We start from the raw sequence: 17,151 nt of genomic DNA, 5'->3' as shown, positions 1-17,151 counted from the left end.
CAAAATAGACTCCGCAAAAGGGGCTGCAAAAAAAAAAAAAAAAAAGGACACGAGTCAACCTGAAAGAACTTCCAATGGCTAAAGCTGTAAAACTCTGAGTAACAAAATAACTAACAATGGTACTAGATTATAACTCAAAGAATAAAATAATTACTGATGACTCCATATTGATATAATTAAATGACTGAATAGATAAGTAAATGGGGAGAAGGGACAAATCTTTATAGAATTCCAAACAATATATGTAGATACTCCCTATGCCAGGGGAGCTTAATCCCCTCCCTCAATCCCCAGTCCTTGAGCATGAGCAGTTCCAAGTGAATAGAGAACAGAGAGGGGAAAATTGTAACTCTGCAATGGAGAAACTTGGCAGATATCACCTCAACCAAGTGCTCAAAATTCTCATCACCAGTGATAAGTCATGCTGATATCATGTACCTCCCCAACATGATTGGTGAGAAGGACACTTCACCTGTGTGGTAGTCTTCTCAAAAGCCTATACCAAAACCAAAACCAAACCCGTGGCTGTGGAGTAGATTCCGACTCCTAGCAACACTATAGGACAGAGCAGAACTGCCCCATAGGGTTTCCAAGGCTGTAAATCTTTACGGAAGCATCTTTCTCCCATGGAACAGCTGGTGGGTTTGAACTGCCGAACTTTTCATTAGCAGTCAAGCGCTTAACCACTGCACCATCATCTAATCACGAGAAAACATCAGGCTAACCCAAATTGAGGGGTATTCTACAAAAAATCCATCCAGTACTTCTCAAAAGTCTCATAAAAAACAAGGAAGGACTCTTACAGAATGGAGGAGACTAAGGAGACATAATGACTAAAAGCATTAAAAGTGGTATCCTGGATTGGATCCTGCAACAGAAAAAGGACATCAGTGGAAAAACTGGTAAAATCTGAATAATGTCTGTAGTGTGGTAGAATTCTTGCCTTCTACGCAGGAGACTCAGGTTTGATTCTCAGCTAATGTACCTCATGGGAAGCCACCACCCATCTGTCAGTGAAGGCTTACATGTGGCTATGACGCTGAACAGGCTTCAGGGGAGCTTCCAGATTAAAACAGATTATTAGGAAGAAAGGCCTGTCCATATACTTCTGAAAATTAGCCAATGAAAACTCTATGGATCACAATGGTCTGATCCCCAGACAACCATGGGGATGGTGCTGGACTGGGCAGCGTTTAGTTATTTTGTACATGAGGTCGCCATGAGTTGGGGGCCAACTGGACAGCAGCTAACACCACCACCAATGTTTAATTTCTTGTCTTGATAAATGTATCATTGATACGTAAGATATTAAAATCACGGGAAGTTGGATGAAGGAAATATGGAAATTCCCTGCATTATCTTCATAAATTTTCTATAAATCTAAATTTACTCCCCATAAAAAGTTTATTTAAAAACATTTATTTGTTGATGCAAACTTTTGACTGATTATATATGTACACGTATATGCATATATAAACATAAAAGAATGAAGGCCACTTTACATTCTAAAATCAAAGATCTAAATATTTTAACTTCTTACTTGGGATTTACTTACTATACCATATTGCTTGACATTAATAGTTTATTAGTAACAACATTTCTAAACTATAGTTTTAACATTACTTTTACTATGGAAGAACATTTTTAATTATTAATTAATTAGAATTAGGGACAGCTGAAATCTAACTATAGGAAATTTTCTCTTAAATTCTAACTTCATATATTTTAGGAAACTCTAAACACTAATTTACCAAAACTCTTTATTACTTGACCTAGAATCTAAATTCTCACAACAATTTCTTTCCTAGTCTGTTTGTCTCTTACTTTTACGGTGTAAGAAAAGAACTTACGAATGCCAAACTCTCATCCATTCTCCAACCTATTACAAATATAATTTATTCTCCTTCAGTCATTTGTAAATGAATTAAATAAACCAGGTAATTATACTCCAAATATGTGCTAAGCAATCATTTATTTGAAAATAATGATGAACAGTGATCTTAAGTCCTCCCTAAATTCACACCAAACTGTCAACAAGCTGAGTTTGGCATAGTCTGATGCAAGATACAGCTGTCCACTAAAATACAGCCATTCTTTTCCCTCTCTTTTATCTTCTCCTGCAAACTTCAACTTTAATCCCCTCTGCTAACTTTCACTTGCAAACAAACTGTTTTGCTTGCTGCCTACACTAATTAATGCTTTGTCTAATTTCCTTTGCACTTGTTAGTAGTAGCTGTTCTATAACCTTTTACTTCCTCTTTATATTTTCAACAGCTTTTATTAGGAATGGAAATAGGATTTTGTCAATTCTATAAATATAATCAATTTACAGATATAAGGGAAATTTTTCTCTTTGTTGTTATTGTTGTTCTGTGCCGTGAGTCGGTTCCAACTCAAAGCGACGCTATGTACAACAAAACACTGTCCAGCCCTGCACCATTCTCACAATCGTTGCTATGTTTGAGCCCATTATTGCAGCCACTGTGTCAGTCCATCTCATTGAGGGTCTTCTGCTTTTTTGCTGACCCTCTACAAATTTCCCCTTGGACCTATGTTACTAGATTTGCCAACGTTAAATACGTAATTCTTACATTTCTAATGTAAATCCCACTGAGTCATGGAGTACTATTTTCTTAATGTAGTATTTAAGTGTTTTACTTATATATTTTCAAGAATTTTTCTTAAATATAAATAAGTAATATTGACCTGTAATTTCTTTTTTTTCCTTCCCTTTATGAGGTTTATTTATCAACATCATAATTTCACAGAAAAATCCTTTTCTTAATTTTCTATGCTCTGAAACAATTCATGTACTACTGAACTATCTGGTTTCTAAAAATTTGGTAGCATTCCTCCTATATGAGCCTGTTTTTGTCCCATGGGGTAATTGCTTGATAATGTTCTCAATTCTTCTATGGAAATTGATACTTAGAACTTCCTATCTCTTCTGGGGTCAAATTTGATAAAACTGTATTTATCTTAAAAGTTACCCACTTCAGGCCCCCTGCAAAACTACTGCCCTGAGGAAATTTTTAAACCATAAACCGAATTTTATAAACTATAAACTGAAACTATCCTCTGAAGTCATCTTTAAACCAAACAACACTTTAGCTTAATTAGAAAAGACCGTCTGCCTTGAGCACTGTGCTCTTTTAAAGAATTACCTCTACGTGATCAAATTAACAGCGACTGGAACGGTTAGATGCGAAACTCAAGAGGGCAATGACTTTGTGTTAATGATGGTGAAATAATCTGGAAAAGGGTATCAAGAAAGCTGGCACAGCTTGAAGAATGTAATCTACGTCACTGAATTGTACATGTAGAAATTGTTGAAGCAGTATGTTTTATTATGTATATTTTCACAAAAAAAAATTTCAAGGTTTTCAATTTGCGAAAAGATTTGCAAAGAAGTCTTTTAGTATTTTTTTCATTTCCTCTGTATCAATAGTAATTTCTTCCATTCATTTTGTATATTTGTGTGTTTTCTTCCTTTTTCTTGATTAAATTAGCTAAACGTCTGTTTTTTCCCAAAGAAATGGAATTTGATCTATTATTTTTCTCTTCTCTGTATCAATTTCTGCTTTTAATTTCTTTTGGTTTAATTCCTTATTATTTTCTAGTTTTTTGACCTGAGAATTTAATTCATTTATTTGAATTTTTTTTTATTATTACAGGTATTCAGGCATATGCATTTTCCTCTGGTCACTGCTACGTAATACATAGATTTTGTTTTCTAATATTTTCATTATTATTGTTAAAAATTCTGTAATTTCTGTTTGGATTTTAGATTTCCTCTTTCAGCAAAGATTTCTTTAATCAAAGGTTTTTTAGTTTGTTTTATTTTTAAATTTTCAGGTGGAAGGGCCTTTTCATATTTTGGATTCATTTTCTAGTTTCTAGTAAATGTTTGTACTGCAATCAAAGTGTGTTGCTTGTAATGTTTCTGTTTTATGAAATCCACTGATGTCTTGGTATGACAAATACGCTAAGTTTTAGCAAATCCTCTATGTGCACTTCAGAAGACTATTCTCTATTATCAGACACCTAACAACAACAACTTCAGGTTGTAGTGTCTGATATATATCCACAAGATCTACCTTACTGATTATGTTGTTTACATCTTATATATCTTTATTTATTGTCCACTGGACCTCTCTTGTACTGATATTGCTGTGTTAAAATCTCATAGTATTAGTGTTTTTATTTTCCCTCACATACCCTGTATTTTCGGTTTTACACAAAAGTTGCCTGTGTTACTTGGTTATCTGTGTTACATTCACTGTATCTATATGTGATTCACTGTCTTCACTTGGGTTACGGCATAATAAAGTGTCCTCCACGGTCTTGTGTATGCTTTTTGGTTTCAGTTCTATTTTGTCTATCTGGTGTCAGAATCACAGCCCCTGCTTTCTCATTTTTTCCATTTGCCTTATAAATTTCTATCCACATCTTTCTTTTTAGACTTTCTGAATCACTGAATTTTAAGTGCGTCTTTTATGAACATCATAGCTTGGTATTTGCTTTGTAAGACAATCTGAAACTTTTTTTTATTTTTAAATTTAATGAATGAGCTAAGCCAATTCTCATTTACTAACACCACTGATATGTTGCGACCCAAACTGTGTTATAATTAGTGGGGATATTACATAATATTTACTATGTTCCTTTCTCTACGTGATTATGCCATAAGTTTTTGAATTTTTTGAATTGTTTATGATTTCTAGGAAGATTTCTATTTTTGTTTTAGGATTATTTTTGTATTAGTACTTTCCATAGAGCCCTTAATCCTCTTTTTTATTACCTAACTTTTTTAAATCTGCTGTCAGTTGTAAATGATATAGTTTGACACCCATTTATTACCTATATAATAATAAATAACTTTTATTCTACTTTTACCTTAATTCTCTCTTCTACTGACATATTTTATTTGTTTCTTCTTTGTCAGAAAATAAAATAGTAACATATTATTCTTCTACCCATGACCTTATCCTTGTTTTAGTCTTAGCACTATAATTAAACATATGGAATGCTCACAATCAGTCCTTTTGTCAAAATTTCCCCATTTCTATCACTTGGGTGGCTGATGTTCATCCTCTATTAGCTTTCTTCAAGGAAAGTATAAGTATACAGTATTCCTTGAGGTCTTGCACATTCAAAATTGTTTTTCTGTATCTTTGATACATGATGGACAAGTTAGCTGGATATAATATCTTTAATTCACACATTGCATATGTTTCTTGAAAATGCTGTTCCACTGTTGCTATATTGTTTTTGAAAAATCTGATTCCAATCTAATTCTTGTCTTTTTATTTCATGTTTTGCCTGGGGACTTGAGAATTTCTTCTTTATCTTTAAAGACTGCTAAGTTTTACTGGAATACTTCTTGGGAGTTTCATTGTTGGTCAATTTTCCCTGGCAGGGAGCCTTTTAAATGTGTGGATTCAGGTCTTCGTCTTTTTATTTTCTAATTTTTTAAATAAATAGCTTTATAATTCATATACAATTCAAGTGTACATATTGTTTTATACAACTGCTTTTTAAATCAGTTAAGAGAAGAAAAGAGAAAAATATACATTTATATTGTCTTTTGTAATTAATTAGCTTTACCTGTGCTGTTTGTTTTCTCATGTGGATTCAAATTACCCTCTGGGGTCACTTGCTTTCAGTCTGAAGAACTTCCTTTAGTATTTCTTGTAGGGTAAGTTTGCTAGCAACGGTTTCTCTCAGTTTGCTATTTATCTGGGAATGTCTTTCTTTGATCTCATTTTTGAAGGATAATTTTGTTGAATGTAGGATTCTTGGTTGACAGTTATTCTCTTTGAGCACGTTGAATATGTTTTCCCAGTGCATTATGGCCTTCATAGTCTATGCTGAAAGGTTATTAATTAATCTTATTGGGGTTCCCTTTTGTAAGTAAAAAGTCATTCTTCTACTGTTGCTATCAATATTTTTTACTTGTCTTTCAGCATTTTTACTATGATGTGTCTGTGGATCTCTTTGTGTTTATCCTACCGGAGTCTGTTCAGTTCCTGGATGTGCAGAATATTGTTTTTAAAATACACACACAAACATACACACATATACACAAAATCCAGCTATATCCCAACTATCTAAAACGTAAAGAAAGAGAAACACTGATAATAATGGAAAAAATGTCTTCTCAAGCATGACATGCAATAAAAAGTTACTGAGCTATTAGTTCATATCCTTCAAAGTGTTGTCCCTCAGGAAACACATCTACCTCCTTAAGAGTAGTTTATTCACTCTTTCAATGTAAGATGTTTCAAAAAAAAAAGAGATTAAAATAAAATCATCTGTTATGATCCACTAAGGAAGGAGAAACTGGTGATTATTTTAAACTAGTAAAAATAAAAAAGGAAAAGGCTGTAACACTTAAATGGAGCTTACCAAGTTATTCTGTAGAATTTGAGAGTAAAATGAATGAAATACTTAAAATAATTTGTGAATAACCTACCAAATCCAGGAACACTTTTGAGACTGGCTTTGAGGCAAATTTTCTCCAATCTGAGGTAGCTGTATCTCATCAGACAATTCCACAGAAACATCCAATCCATCCTTGTCCGATGGTTCATTATAATGACACTTCTTTCTCCAGGAATAAATGCATCACCTGTTATAATCACTTTTACACCAAACACGGTCTCCAGCAATGCCTAAGGGAGAAAAACAACAACATATATACTTTGCAATTTAAAGCTATGGTTTCCCATGGTTAAATTTTATCATGCCTTATAAGTAAATCTTGTGATTTCCAATAAAGAAATCAAAAGCATAGTGCTTCCCTTGATTTTTACTTCTATAATAATTCAGGAAAAAGAGGTTAATCTAGAAGAATGAAAATAGGAAGTCACTGTTCCTGTTTTTAGTTTTTTACTAATTTAAGTTTCTGGCAGTTTTCTAATGAATATAGCTAACTCTACTTGAAATCTTCAAGGTACATTATTAAAATTAAAAAGAAAAAAGTCTCTGGGGAATTTAAGTCTCTATGACAGAGAAGATCATGGCAGAGTCCTCTAGGCTTGGACCCACATCAAGAAAGATCTTTTTTTTCTCCTTGTAAGTATAAAAAGGCATTGAATACCAAAACATATCACTGAATTATATGTCTTGGTCCAAAGATATATGAAGTCACCACCCAAGGTTAATTATGAGTGGCTCCACTCTGCTTTTCATATGTGATATACTTTTCAGTTTTTCCAAAGATCTGAAATGCAGGATGCCCTTCCCCTAATTGGTAGAAAGCAGTTCACTATTAATTTTGTGTAGTAGTAAAAAAGTGATAAAAATCTGAAGCTTAAACTCCAACCCTCAATCATAAATTATACTTTCTAATATATGTTTCCTATAGAAACCCTGGTTGCGTAGTGGTTAAGAGCTACAGCTGCTAACCAAAAGGTCGGCAGTTTGAATCCACCAGGTGCTCCTTGGAAACTCTATGGGGCAGTTCTATTCTGTCCTATAGGGTCACTATGAGTCAGAATTGACCCGACAGCAATGGGTTTGGTTTGTTTTTTTTTTTATAGGTTAAAAAATAATCTTATTTTTCATTATGGAAAATGTCAAAATAAAAAATCCCACACTGTTTGCCTAGGAGTATCTCATAGGGCTTTCCCTCCCTTGCCATTTAACATTCTATTAGAACATTCCCTTTTGGGAAGTCTAGATCTCAAAATCACATTAATCATTTTTATACCAGACAAGACACATCTAGCTAACATGTTTTACAGCTCCTGCAAAGGCAGAATAACAAATATATTACACAGAAATAAAAATGTAATGTCTATAAAGAACTCCAGAATTCAAACAACCCAGATTAAAAGACTGGAAAAGAAAAACACTATTCTCATATTTGTCCTATCTCTAGTAATAGGAAAGTTTCAGCACTGAGCAACAATAAATCCTACAAAATTTTAGAAAGCTTTATTTCTTGTAGTGAACAAAAAGCTATAATTCTCATGATCTAGTTGGTCTAATATTGTTCCTAGAATTTGAAATATAGAAGCAATTGTTGAGGCTCTTTTACATACCACTATTTACCACCTCCAAGTGTTCCACTGTGGATGAAAACACAAAGATGAGAGGTTTTCCTCATGATTATGGATAACCAGTTTTGCCATCATGCCTCATGCTCTCATTTATCATTCCAGTGGATCTTTATTTAGTCAGAATGAAGAACAACCTCATGACATTGTTGATCTCCAAATCCAAGCTTTTCAGGCTTGGTTTAGCCCTGGCTCCCCAAATCCCGAGCTATTTAAGGCCGTGCAGCCTCAAGCCATTCATCAAACACTGAGTGCTCCCTTTCTTAAGAGCAGTAGTCTAGACAGAAATTATATTCAATAATCCATGTTTATCGAGCACCTGTCTTCTTCTAGGACTGGGATGATATCAGCAAGCTGTACAAGAGGCTTGTGCCTTGGGTGGCAAGTTGGAAGATGACCTCTAAATTCCTAAGTCATGACTTATGGTGAAAGGACAGAACTCTAAGTAATTTTCATAATCCCAGATAATTAACTACTAACAATCAGATTGCTGGTAGGACTCATAATTCTGAGAAGCAAAAAATGCTTTGCGCACATGCGAAGTCTGACCCTAACATTATTAATTATGTTGAATAGAAATGTCCAAAAATGAAGGGAACAGATGAGACTTACTGGTCTGACAGAGACTGGAGAAACCCTGAGAGTATGGCCCCCAGCCACTCTCTTAACTCAGTACTGAAGTCACTCCTGAGGTTCACCCTTCAGCCAAAGATTAGACAGGCCCATAAAGCAAACAATAATACATGTAGCTCAACCATGTATACGAGACTAAATCGGCACATCAGCCAAGGTGCAAGGACGAGAAGGTAGGAAGGGACAGGAAAGCCGGATGAATGGAAATGGGGAACCCAAGGTCGAGAAAGGGAGTGTGTTGACACGTCATGGGGTTGGCAACCAATGTCACAAAACAATATGCATATTAATTGTTTAATGAGAAACTAATTTGCTCTGTAAACCTTCACCTAAAGCACAATAAGAAAAAAGTTAGGAATGAACAAAAAAGAAAAGAAAGGAACAAAGAGATGCACTCCCCATTACAGAAATGTTTAAATAGAGACTGAATGGCCAACCCACAGGCTGATCTATAAGGGATTCTTGCACACAGAGGTGGGTCAGACTAGGTGACCTCAAAGTCTCATCTCACTCTAAGACTCCAAAAGGTTTTACGACTATAACTCATTTAAAACAGAAACTGTGTTCCTTATAAACAGCAAGGCAGCAAAAATTTGCCAATGCAATTATTTTAATGTACAAGAAGAGCTTACAAAAGAAAAGATCATTTTATGATTATATCTGTGAAGCAATAATTAAAGTACATTTACCTTAATTTATTTTTAGTGAAAATGATTTCTGTTTGAGACTGCTTAAAATAAAGTACACCTATAGGGGAGAAAACAGTCCATTTTTAGACTAATTTCTTTCTGAATAAAAATGATCTAGTCTACTATTTCCTTAAAATAAAAATATTTACCATTTTGTACACATACGAGATAAAAGTTCAGAAAAGGACATCCTGACATTTTTTCTCCATTTCTTTCATCAGCGATAGCTCACTATTTCAAAACTGAAACATCAATTTTCTATAACCTAGCTGTAAGGGAACTGACTTCTAGAAACTCCTTAACTGAAGGATTCTCTGCCTGGTATGTTGTTACTAATGAACAAGGCAGTGAGTTAAACAGCTGGGTAATAGAATTTTTCTCAAACATATACCGATTTAATAATACAGTGGTAACTGAACCTCACTTATATGTTCAATTCTAAAGTCAGCCAAACAAGGCAAAAGTCAGGAATAGCTGAAATTGCCCTTGAAAATCCCATAGGAAGGTGCTTCATAAGAGATCAGCACATATCAATAAATTCAGCTCATTTTTTTTCCCCAAGTTGGACCAGACTGCTATTTCTCCAGCTGATTATCAGATAAAGTAGTTCGTTTGCATGTTTAAAAACGTAAGTATCTTTAAACACAAGAATCACACTCATCACAAACACAATTAGGTTTTCCATTTCATCTCACTTGAAGAAAAAAAAAAATCCTACATTTAAAATTTTCATTCTCCCCTCTCTCTAATTTTCCCTCCCTCATCCTAGTACATGTAACTGAAGCTGTATAAAGTAAACGGGTGTATGATATAATTCTGCTGTAATAGTTAATAGTACTAGTAGCAACAGTAATAGAAGCAGCTGTGGAGGAATTTGTCCAGTAAAATCCAGCCTTTCTTCCAGAGTAATACGGTTTAATTGTGTACATGGTTGCCCGGACAAAAGACAACATTTCTCAGATTCTATTACAGCTTTTAGCTGTTCCCACAATAATAAAAAGCAGAAGAGTAAGCAGAAGAGACATGTACAACTTGTGAGCCACTGGTCTAAAGGAAAAATGCTTGCTCTGGACGTCCTCCCCCACCACTTCCTGCAGAGTGGGGCAAAAAAAGTGGCAGTGACCCAGCCTTGACCATATAGAACAGGACATTAGCCAGGCTGTGTCCCAGGCTGGGTAGAATAACCAGCTGGAAGTAGTATGAGTCTTTGAATGCCATCACAGAGCACAGCTAATCTGCCAACCTGGACCTGTGAGTGAATAAAGTTCCACCTTACTTAAGCTACTATATTTTGAAGCTTCTGTGATATGGTACCTTACTTAGTCTATCTCCTAAAACTAATACAGCTGCCAACATTTACTACATACTTACCAAATGTCCGGCATTATATTAAAAATATATTATCTCATTTAGTCAATATAATAACTCTAGAAGATAGGTAAGGTAGGTAGTATAAGTACTCTCAGACGCATAGAGAGGCTAAGTAGTTTAGTCAAGCTCAAATGACTAGGAAGTGTTACAGCAAATACTGAAACCAAATGTCTATCTCCAATGTTTATGCTGATAAGCACTCTGCCTATATTGGCTCTCTAAAGAAATTAGATCTATGGGACACTGTAAAGCATTACAATTGCAATGATTTCTACCAATGTAGTTCAAGAAAATGATCAAATATCTCAAGGTTTTGCCAGAGAAATTTAGCCAAAAACATGTGATTCATAATCAAAAGACTATATACTATAAAAAGTTGATAACTTTGACACGATAAAAAAAATACATAAATAAGTTGATAACACTAAAGAAAACGAAGTGTAGTGGCAGTATATGACTGTCCCAAAAAACATTTTCCTCTACTCGAAGGAATACATTATATCTAAATACAGGTAGTCCCCAACTTATGACGTGGCTCCGTTCCAACGACTCCACTGTAAGTCAGCTCTGATGTAAGTCAAATACTTTTTATTTTTTAAGTTTTTATTATTATTGCCTTTTATTATCAGTATCTTTATAAATTCGATCTTTGTGTTTGGGGTTGGAAATATTACATATAAACATGTGCAAGTGAACATCTGACAATGATCACGTCAGCAAATTACACACTGCAAACATTGTATGTAGTACATATTACTAACAATAAGATGTACAAAAAACAAACTGATGGTCAAAAGTGTGGTTCACTGTTAACTAGAATATGTCGTAAGTAGCAGACTACCTATACCTAAATAATCAGATATACAACACTGAGTCTGGAATAGATCTTAAAGATCATCTACTCCAACTTCCTTATTTTACAGATGATGAAACGAAAACCTAAAAAAAGGTAAACAATTTGAAAAGAGTTAAATAGTTCCTATAGAACATGTCTCTGTTTTTATAACGATTATAACTGGAATTATTTATATATAGACGGTCTATAGGTAACTTTTTTGAAACTATCCACTCATACGGAACAGTATGCTTATTTTACTAATATAAATACGATATTTTATGGAGAAACACTCATTTTATAAATAAGAAAGTGATAGTTGTTAAGCAACACCACAAAATGAGTATTTTACATTAAATAGTATGTTTGAGGGCTGCACTGAAATACTGTAGTTCATATCCTTAAACGGGATTTAGAAAATCCTAATCTAAAAATCTTTGGCCTAGGAAGTCAACTTCTGTCCTCTAATAAAAGAAGTAGTCTTTCGGGCAAATCAAAGCCAGAAAAGAAATTAGTCAAGCTGTGTAAGTCAAATGGTACAGATTCTTTTTTTTTTCCTGCCCTAGACAGTTTCCCTCCTCCCTAACTCTGTGGTGGCGTCGGGGGTGATGGATGTGGACTGTGGCAGAGGCCACGGCACTGGTAGAAAATAGCGAACTGTACAGCCTTTGCATTTGCCTGCAGACTATCGTGTCTGTCTCTTAATACCTGTTTGGAGGTTGTCTCAAGGACTAAGGAGGCAATACCCCCAGTGTCAGCAGACTCCACGCTTCCACAGGACTCAGGACGGAGACACCATGCAATGCACACAGGCTGTGCTGCACGTAATTGCATGAGATTAATTAGTGAGACTGAATCATACCTAAGCAAAGGTTCAGCTTCTCAGGGGATGAAGAAGAATGGCTGGTATGAGAATGCCTTGAAGAATTTAGAACCATATAATCATGCAAAAAATGCAGAGTAGTGAAAATTCTAGAGATCCATCCCTCCACCAAACTAACAACTGCACCATAAAAAGCAATCGGAACCAACAATTTTGGAACTCTACAACCAGATCAGATACTTAATTCAAACTTGAAGTGCTTAAAGAAGGGATATGCTGCTGATATTTCCTAGAGGAACCATGTACACCAACCAGCTACCATCCCCCCCCGTTCCTCATTCTTGCTGATGTGAAGGGGAAAGTGGCCCATGCCCCTAGAGAGGCTGGCTGGTGCCATGCCAGGCAGTAGGGAACTGAAAACTGCAAGGATTTGGAGTTGCACAGTTTACACTGTCGGATTGGTCTGGTAGCGCCCTGAAGGACAAGTGAAGACCACTGCAACATTTACAGCCCTACTGCAGAAGCAGAGATACAAAGGGTCAGCACACCCTTTGGAGAAATCTGTCAGCCACTGACTGACTGCACAGACAACAGAACGGGAACACATAATCTGTATAAATTAGCTTGGAAAAATCACTAAACAAAAAGTAAATTGCAGCTTTAATTAAGAAACAACAGGAATTCTTGAGGAGTAAAAGAATCAGATATTTTGTGTTTTTTGCTGTTTGGTTTCTCCCTGGAGTACTAGAAAATGGCCTTTAAAACAATAGTTGCACACGGGCCCCAGAAAGATATCCTCACTGTCCACACACAGTTTGGAGGGGACTATTTGCAAAAGTAGATTCCAACACTTAAAAAAACAAAACAAAACAACACAAAAAACCCATAATCCATGGGGAAGGGGAAGGATCTGAGTTCCAGAATTATCACCTTACAATATATAAATGTCCCAGTTTCAACGAACAATCACAAGACATACACACAAACAAACTGAAAAAGATGGCCCAACTGAAAGATCAATATGAAAAGGTACAAATCAATGCTACAGAAGCCCAGGTAATAGATAGATTACAAGATTTTAAATCAATAATACTAAAGAGGCTTAAGGAACTAAAGGAAACCATGGACACTAAAGGAAATCAGAAAAAATGATAAAAAAAACAAAATAAAAATTTTAATAAAGACACAGAAACTAAAAAAAAGAAACTGAAATACTGGAGCTGAAAAGTGAGTTAACTGAAACAAAACACTCATTGGAAGGAATTAACAAACAAAATAGTACAAGTAAAAGAATCTGTGAACTACAGGATAAAACAACTGACATTTCATAAAAGAATTCACCAAAAGAGTAAAAAGAGAATCTACAGACTAGGGCTACGACATATCTGACAAGGTTCCAATCTCTAAAATCTATAGAATACTTAAACACCTCAGCAACAAAAAGAAAAATGAACCAATTAAACAATGGGGAAAGGATATGAACATACACTTCATCAAAGAAAACAATCAGGCAGCTAAATATACATTAAGAAATGCTCACAATCATTAGGCATTAGAGAAATGCCAATCAAAACTGCAATGAGATACCAAATGACTCTGACATTACCAGAATGAATCGGGGGAAAAGAAAAAAAAAAAAAGAAAATAACAAATGCTGGAGTGGATGCAGGGAGATTGGAACTCTTACACACTCCTGGTGGGAACATAAAATGGTACAACCACTATGGAAGACGATATGGCATCTCCCTAAAAAGCTAAAAATAGAAAGGCGGGGCCAAAATGATGGAGTAGTCAGACGGATTCCTCTGTCCCTCTTACAACAAAGACCTAAAAAAACAAGTGATTTGATTGTATATGAATATCTAGGAGCCCAGAACAAGGCAAAGGTGAGGAACTAGACTGAGTGGCGGGGGTAGAGAGAGACGGTTCAGAAGCAGCAAGGAGTTGCCTGACCTGACTTGGTGGGAGCCACAGCTCTTCTGTCTGGATTGGCTCGGACTGCGCAGTGAGGTGAACATATAGCTCTGCTTGCTCGCTTGGGAGGCAGTTTCCACATCGAGAGAGATCTGGCAGCAGAGATTCTGTTTGGAAACCCCAAACTAGTGAAAAGCAGCACCCAAGTAGCTAAAGATAAGTACATGCATGTAGCCTTTTGCGGGGATTAAAAAAAAACCATTTGGGAAACACCTCTCTCCCGTTTACCTCCTCCCTCCCTACTCTGCACCGAGTCTGGCCAGCTTCAGCAACCTCTGAGTCCCCTGGGCCGGAAGTAGATCCCATAAGGCTCCCTGACCCATTCTCCTGGCCTTGGAGAAGGAGCAAATTAACAAACAGGGAAAAAATAAGCTACTGGCTCCCCTAAGAAAGGAACTCAGGGTTAGCACAGATCCTTTGCCTAGGCACAGGCATAAGGGGCACGCAGACTTGGAGTGCCTTCCACCCCTGTAAAGACTTGTGTGCACCCATCTCAACAGAGTAAGCCCTCACTACCACAGTACAACGGGTAAACACCTGAAGTCTAACTTCAACTGTTTCAGCTATGAAGTGGCGGATTTGTGAAGCCTGACACTGCTCTGCCCTTTAGGCAGGTGCGTTACCTGTCCGCATCAGGGACTTGAGGACTGGTGGCTCCACCCGTGCCACCTAGCCACCTGCTACAGGGGTCCAAGAATAAGTGGTGCCCCCCACTCCTTACAGCCAACAGAGTAGGGTGCTCATAACCCAACTGCAAAACTCACCTACCTACTCACCATAGGGAACAGGCACACACCTTCCTTTCAGACACTCAGGGGCAGCCGTCAGCCCCCTGACTTGCTTAGTGCGTGATCCCCCCTACTGCAGCCAGATACCTGTGCCTACACCAATCACCCATGCCTCTGTAAGACTAGGTGACAGCCTGCACCACACACTTGGTGATGTACTAGCTAGACACCTGAGCTGAACCCATACAGGAAAATTTAATGGACTCCTGGGCACACATACTTAGTTACAGACTTAACTACCTGGTGACAGGACTTTAGAGCTTCAAAGGCGCCAATAATCAAACTAGCGCACATGAGCGGCTCATTTGGGCATATCAAAACAAAACAAGAAGCTAGGACACACTAAACAAATGTAAAATAAAATTATAATAACTTATTGATAGCTCGGAGACAACAGTCAATATCAAATCACATAAACAGGCAGTCCATGATGGCTTCAGCAAGATCCCAAAATAAAGAATCAATAAATTTTCTGGAGGAAGAGAATTTCTTGGAATTAACAGAGGCAAAATACAAAATAATACACAGAACTCTTGAAGAAATTTGAAAGGAAATTTGACAAAATGCAGAGAAAGTTAAAGAACACAGAGACAAAGCAGTAGCAGAACTTAAAGTTATTCAAGAGCATAATGACAAATTTAATAGGCTGCAAGAATCCACAGAGAGACAGCAATAAGAAATCCAGAAGATTAACAATAAAATTTCAGAATTAGACTACTCAACAGAAAGTTATAGGGCAGAACTGAGGCAGCAGAAGTCAGAATTAGTGAGAATGAAGATAAAGCACTTGACATCAACTTATTTGAGGAAAAATTAGATAAAAGAATAAAAAGAATGAAGAAACTCTAAGAGTTATGTGGGACTCTATCAAGAGAAATAACCTATGAGTGATTGGAGTACCAGAACAGGCGGGAATAACAGAAAATACAGAGAATTGTTGAAGATTTGTTGACAGAAAACTTCCCTGATATCAAGAAAGATGAGAAGATATCTATCAAGACGCTCATCGAACCCCACATAAGGTAGATCCCAAAAGAAAGTCACCAAGACATATTATAATCAAACTTGCCAAAACCAAAGACAAAGAATTTTAAGAGCAGCCAGGGGAAAAAAAAAAAGTCATCTACAAATGAGAGTCAATAAGAATAAGCTCGGACTACTCAGCAGAAACCCTGCAGGCTAAAAGGCAATGGGATAACATACGTAAAGCCTTGAAGGAAAAAAATTGCCAGCCAAAGATTAGATATCCACCAAAACCGTCTCTCAAATATGATGGTGAAATTAAGACATTTCCAGATAAACAGAAGCTTAGGGAATTTGCCAAAACCAAACCAAAATTACAAGAAATACTAAAGGGAGTCCTCCCGTTAGAAAATCAGTAACATCAGACAACAATCCAAGACTAGAACACAAGACACAGCAACCAGATATTGATTCAGAAAGGGAAGTCACAAAAATACATCAAAGCTAAAACACTGAAAATAGGGTAACAGAGAGATCAATATGCAAAAAATGACAACATTAAAACAAAAAAGAGGACTTAAAAAATGTGGACATATATTTTTCGTATGGAGGGGAAGTCAAGATGATACAAAGAAATAAAAGACCGGTATAAACTTAGAAAAATAGGGGTAAATATTAAGGTAACCACAAAGGAAACTAACAATCCTAAAAATCAAAATAAAAAACGAGAAAAATATAAAGATTCAGCAAACACAAAATCAACAACAATGAAAAAGATGAAAAGAAAATACATAAAGAAAAACGACTCAGCATAGAAAATTAAGGGAAACAAGGAAACTGTGAACAACACACAAAAAAAGACACCAAAATGACAGCACTAAACTCATACCTATCAATAATTATGCTGAATGTAAACAGACTAAATGCACCAGTAAAGAGACAGAGAGTGGCAGATTGGATAAAAAAGCACGATCCGTCTATATGCTGCCTACAAGAGACACACCTTAGACTT

The 17,151-nt window shown here is 36.1% G+C and overlaps 1 protein-coding gene across 2 annotated transcripts in view; it reads right to left on the bottom strand.

Moving 5' to 3' along the window:
* Window positions 1–17,151, bottom strand: part of LCLAT1 (lysocardiolipin acyltransferase 1) — a 365,885-nt gene that overhangs the window by 170,212 nt on the left and 178,522 nt on the right. For both annotated transcript variants that reach the window (XM_023732457.1, XM_023732458.1), the window contains exon 3: window positions 6,476–6,674. In XM_023732457.1, the coding sequence (XP_023588225.1) occupies window positions 6,476–6,674 (199 nt within the window). The remainder of the gene's footprint in view (window positions 1–6,475; window positions 6,675–17,151) is intronic.

This window comes from Trichechus manatus, unplaced genomic scaffold (genome assembly GCF_000243295.1).
Source record: "Trichechus manatus latirostris isolate Lorelei unplaced genomic scaffold, TriManLat1.0 scaffold00052, whole genome shotgun sequence".
Classification (NCBI taxonomy): domain Eukaryota; kingdom Metazoa; phylum Chordata; class Mammalia; order Sirenia; family Trichechidae; genus Trichechus; species Trichechus manatus.
Note: the sequence above shows the minus strand (reverse complement) of the source record. Positions and strands in the feature narration are given on the sequence as shown.